This window comes from Gavialis gangeticus, unplaced genomic scaffold (genome assembly GCF_001723915.1).
Source record: "Gavialis gangeticus isolate Ggan-Ray unplaced genomic scaffold, GavGan_comp1, whole genome shotgun sequence".
NCBI classification, from domain to species: Eukaryota; Metazoa; Chordata; order Crocodylia; family Gavialidae; genus Gavialis; species Gavialis gangeticus.
This window is the reverse complement of record NW_017729002.1, coordinates 22069835-22075208: the sequence shown is the minus strand read 5'-3', so window position 1 is coordinate 22075208 and position 5374 is coordinate 22069835. Positions and strand designations below refer to the sequence as shown.

Here is a 5374-nt window from a genome sequence, read left to right as displayed (position 1 = left end):
TTGGCTACTGACTTCAGTGGAGTTCCTTTAGATTTTAGTATATAAGAAAGCAGAATTCAGCCCACTGAGTGCTGGTCCACCTACACAGAGAATTCTCTGTCTTAGCCACTCTGCTGGTATGCCTTGCTTGTCTACACAAGATCACACTGATCACCAGATTTGGGTTGGGAAAGAAAATTTCCCCCAGGCTCGACTAGCAGGGAGCTTGAGAGAGTTTTGCCTTTCTTTGCAGCATGAAGTGTGGGTTGCCTGCTATTGTCCTCTGGGCACATCTCACTTAATTAGTTCCCTACCATTGCAGGGACCCTTGTCATTAGTGGCATCTTGGTCCCACCTGTTCTCCATTTGTGGCACACAACCTGAAGACCAAAATGCCTTAGTGTAAACCAAGTTACTGTGCTCACTTCAGGAGTGTCTGACTGAAATATCATGGTCTGTGATATACGGAACATTGGCTGAGCTGGTTTAATGGTCCCCTCTGACATTAAACTCTTAAGAAACTCTGCATGATACTGCTCTTGTTAACCTTTCTGCAAACACTCTGTGGTAGTGTTTCCCCAGGGCATATCTCTTAGGAAATCCTTCCAATTTCCAGGGCTCCTTCAGGCTGCTATGGCACAATGGCAATTACAACAAGGAGGATGTTTTGTGATGGTAACCTCCTTTTAGCACCTTCTGTGTTCCTGGAGTAGCAGCATAGGAAACCAGCAGGACATACTGTTAGGTTCTTCCTAGCTAGCTGCTGGCCATGGACTCTCCAATAGTGGTAGGAGGGGAGGAGCCACAATTTTTTTTATCCTGAAGGCAGCATTGGGCAGTATTTTTCCTTAAGATATCTCATCTTTTCCTTTCCAGAGATTCCTGCCATCAACCCAACCTCCATGGTTACCAGCACAGAAGAGCCTGCAGGTGAGTGCTCTTTATTCCAGGAAACAAAAGGCACAAGAAGGCTTCTTTCCTGGCACTGTACAGCTAGGTCTGTCTATATATTCCCTCCTGCCCCTCAACCATTCCCTGAGGACTCCCCAGTACTCCCCTCGCTAACTGTGTGCTGGACTGTAATGCTGAATCATCCCCTCACGCCCGGCTTGGTCATGGAGAGCCAGCAGCCAGATTTCCTTTGACGAAAAATAAAATGTGCAAATGAGGTTTTAAATCCTATTTATTTTTGGAAAACAACCAAAGAAACTTGACAAGAGTTCTCTGGGTTGTTTTTTTTTTCTTATTTCACTATGAAAAAATACCCAACACCCAACTAGGAATCTGCTTGTGCTTTGGCCAGTGCCAGCTCTAACACTTCAGGGGATTGGAAAGGGGGGTTATGGGACCTATTGCTTTCTCACACTGGTTTTCTAGGAGATTGTTTCTTTAATCTCCTTGAGTCTCCTCCAGGCACAAGCAATTTCCCCTGAGTGCTCTTTGTCTCTGCATCAGCCTCCTTCAGGGAAAGCTTGAAAGTCTGCCATTCTGCCAAGACTCACAGGCAAGGAACACAGGCAAGGATCACCTCCTAGATCAGTGGCTCTCAACCAGGATGCTGGGGCACCCTGGGTCCCATGGGATCCTTTGAAGGGTGCTGCAGGAAATGTGAAGAGGTATACAGATAGGAGAAGGCTCAGGCTCCAGATGTGAGGACATAAGCAGATAGGGGCAGGCTCAGGCCTTCCCTGCTTGGCCATTCCCCCACCCCCTTGGCCTGATCCCTCTGCATGAGATAAGCACTGTAATAAATCAATTACTTCTTGAAATGGGGTACCACTCAATTCACAAAGTTATGGAGGGGTGCCTCAAGTCTAAGGACGTGTGCATTGTGTCTAAAAAGGTTGAGAACCACTGCTCTAGAAGCAGGCCGAAAAAGGAATGGATCAGCTTTCACTAAGAGGGTGTGCTGATATATTTACTGGGTCAAATTGTGCCTGGCTCTTGTATAAGTACGCAAGAAACCTTCCCTCCATCAGCTCCCACATGGGTGCCTGGCACAGCTGCTGCTGTTGTTTTCTCAGAGATCTGAGTGGAGGTTCCTGGCCAGCTTAAGCTGACTGGTTGAACCTGGTTTTTGAGTGTCCATAAACACTAGGGCAGCAGGGTGACAGTACACTATAGAAAGGAAAAGGCTGTTGTCCCCAACATCATCTACATGTTTATGGCAGACTCAGGTCGTCATGTCTCGGGGTTTCCTGGGAGGCTCACTTCTGTGTTGTGGAGGACCTGTAACAGGAAGGGGCTTTGGCATAGAGAAGCAACTGTCCATCCCAGCCCCCAGGTTTCTGTTTGGGGGGAAGGAGCTGAAACTTCACCTACTCCTGCTAGGTCTCTTGGACAGATGGACCACCCCCAGGGTCAACAAAGCAAAAGCTGCTGAGAGCTGTAACTGCATGTTCACCTGGATGTGTGAACCATTCCCCAAAGCAGCAGATGCTTTCCACTGGATGCCCAGCTCTGAAACCTAGTCCTAGAAGGGCTCTGGCATGCTACAGAAGAGGAGATGTTGTAGCTCGCCACCCTAACCTTCAAGTTGATTTTAGTGTAGGAGAGACAGGGTAAGACTGATGGGTTCACTGGTATGGAGGCAGGGCTCCCTGAGCAGAGGTCTGACTGCAGTGTGTGTATTCTGGGGTTGTTGTAGACTGCCTTTAATGGAGGAGGTCTAATAAGCATTGTATAAAAACCTAGAGTGGTTGATTGACTGATTAGCTTCCAGGGTCAAGCTGTCACTGAACTGCAGTCATCTTAGTCAGCCGCTTACACCAGATATACTGGAAACTCCACATATAGCTCTGGGCTCAAATGAGAAGTCTGAGCTGACCAGCAGCCTGCCTTTGGGGTAGCACTTCAGGTTTTGATTGGACAAATGCTATGGCATAAGTGTCAAATGATCTCTTGGTTTCTGCCTTGCCTGTGACACAACAGCCTCCTTTTTCTTGGCCACTTTTCCGTCCCAAGCCCTGTACAATTCTTCCATCTCATGCCTGTCTGTTTTGTCTGTCATGTGGATTTCTTGTGTTTACCTCCATAGCAATACTGCCCCAAGCAACCTCAAACTTACTGTGTATCCATTTGTAGTGAGCTTTCCTGGCCAATCCAGGAACATTGCTTATAGGCTCTCTAACCGTGTAATTCTGACACCTTTCTCTTCCTCCCATCCTTCCCTCAAGGCCTTGGTCTTCTCGTGCCCTTCAGCATGAAAGTAACAGACACCCTGCCCCGTTTCACTTCCAATCAATGATACATATGGGGATTATGGTGTCAAGATGACACCAAATGTGGTCCCTCTGGGTCACTCAGCTGTTTCTTGAGGGTTGCCTCACCACTAGCTGAGAGCCAGAGACTGCCTGTAATCATGCAAGTCTGAAACCCAGACAGGGTGAGAGGTTAGGGATTCTGTGCTTCATAGTTGTTCCATGCTATCAAGCCACCAGGATGCTTTATACTGATTCTGTTTTCATAGTGTGAATAGACTCCTACTGCTATGGGTCTTTATTAGTATGCCCTATTAATTCATGCCTGCACTTAACTTTTGCCCAGGCACCCTGTGTAGAACGTGTGGATACAATAGGGTAGAGTCTAGGGCTGGAAAACAATGACAGTCTCCTCATTCTTTCCCAGCCCATCAATACCTCTTGTGTGGTTTGCTCCTACTCTAACTGGACATGTGACCCCCCTCCGCCCCCCGCAACAGCACAAGCCTCCAAGTCTCAGTCCTGTGGGGAGTTCGCTGTCCCCAGCCTCAGCCCTTCTGCACAATGACTCTTTTGTGCTAAGAACGCCGTGAGAATGTTGTTCCTCGTCTCCGTCTTCCGTGGGCTCTCGGCTATGTGAGTTCATGAAATCCCTGCTCCCCTCTGTTCCTTCTCAGCCTGGCTCAAGAGTGGGGCCTTCAACCTCAGTCTTTTAGGCATTTTTATTACCACATTTCTGTGGTTCTCCTCATCTTGCCCTACTCTCTTTTATTTGATTGTAAAAGATTGACTATTCGCCTGCAAGGAAATCCTACCTCAGTGTGCTCTGGGGTGGCTGCATTTTCTATGGAGTAGCTGAGCTTGGTATGGCATGCCAGATCCTCAGTGGGTATAGCACAGCATCACTCCTTCCACTGTAATGGACCAGTGCCAAGTTACACCAGCTGACGCTCTGGCCCCTGTTATGTACATAGAACAGGAAACTAGACGTATTGCACTGAGGTGAAATGTAAAGTTCCTAGACTAGCTTATAATGTATGTGGAAAATATTTCATTTCATGCTACAGTTATGGAATTAAGCCAGTGCTCTGGAAATCATGTGTATTGTGACATATAATTGGACAAACAACAGGGAATGGCCTATTCTGTGCGGTGTTCCTTGCAAGGGAAGGCTGACAGTAATAAGCTCAATTTTGATCCAGAGTGTCAAACCAAAGGGCTCCTCACAGGCCAGATCCAGACATAGTGGGGTAGTGGTAGGGTGAGCAGTGACAGCAGCATGGAGGTTAATGCAGTCATCATTTGTTCCCTGCCACTGGCACATGTCCCCAAAGGGGCTCCATGCCTGGGATTTGGCAGCAAGCCCCACAACACTTGCCCTGCCTCTGATTTCCCAGCCTCTCTGGGAGCTCCTCAGGCCACATGAAAGCTTTGTTCTCTGAATAGGGCCCATGGACCATACATTTGACCCCACTGACTCACAGCATCATGGTCCATGCTCCAACACCATCTCCTAAAGTGCCTCCTGCTGGAAGACACAGGGACTACAAGAGTCGTACACCCAATTCTCTTACCCATTGTTCCATGCAGCAAGGGTTCACGATTATTTTGGCTGGATGGCCACTTAATGAGTTTTGGCGAGCTGTCAAGGACTGCATGGGTAGCCCCACCCCTTTACAGGTGCCCTGCCCCCTGGTCATCATGTTGGGACCAGAAGATCCCCTCCATAACCCCTGACCTTTGCCACCAGAAGTCCTTCCCCTTGCCCCCCCCAAAATACTCCTTTTGGGAGGGGGAGTTGCCATCTTGGAACCAGAAAAAACCCCAGATCGTACACTAAAAGTCAAATGCCTACTATAACATATTTAATTTTATTACAAAAAATATTTTTGTCATGATTTTTGTTTGTGTAGTGTATATAGAGGTGATTGCATAATAACTAAAAAATAAAGTCTTACTCCTGTATATTGTGTGTATGTAAGTTTGGTACCATGGGTGAGCATGGAGGTTCAGGGAATCCAAGAGACATCCTTTCAAATTCATCATGGCTCTGGGTGTGTGTATGGGGGGGTGTAGTTGGGGTGTGAGGGGAGCATGTCTATGGTATCCTTGCAAAGTCCTCATGGTTGTGTGTGTGTGTGTGGGGGGGATGTATGGTGGGGTGTGGGAAGGGTGTGTGTGTGTGTGTGTGTGTG

General features: G+C 47.7%; 1 protein-coding gene across 1 annotated transcript in view; it reads left to right on the top strand.

The window, feature by feature from the left end:
- Positions 1 to 5374, top strand: part of NTN3 (netrin 3) — a 122353-nt gene that overhangs the window by 87982 nt on the left and 28997 nt on the right. The window contains exon 5 of the mRNA XM_019507652.1: positions 856 to 909. Within this exon, the coding sequence (XP_019363197.1) occupies positions 856 to 909 (54 nt within the window). The remainder of the gene's footprint in view (positions 1 to 855; positions 910 to 5374) is intronic.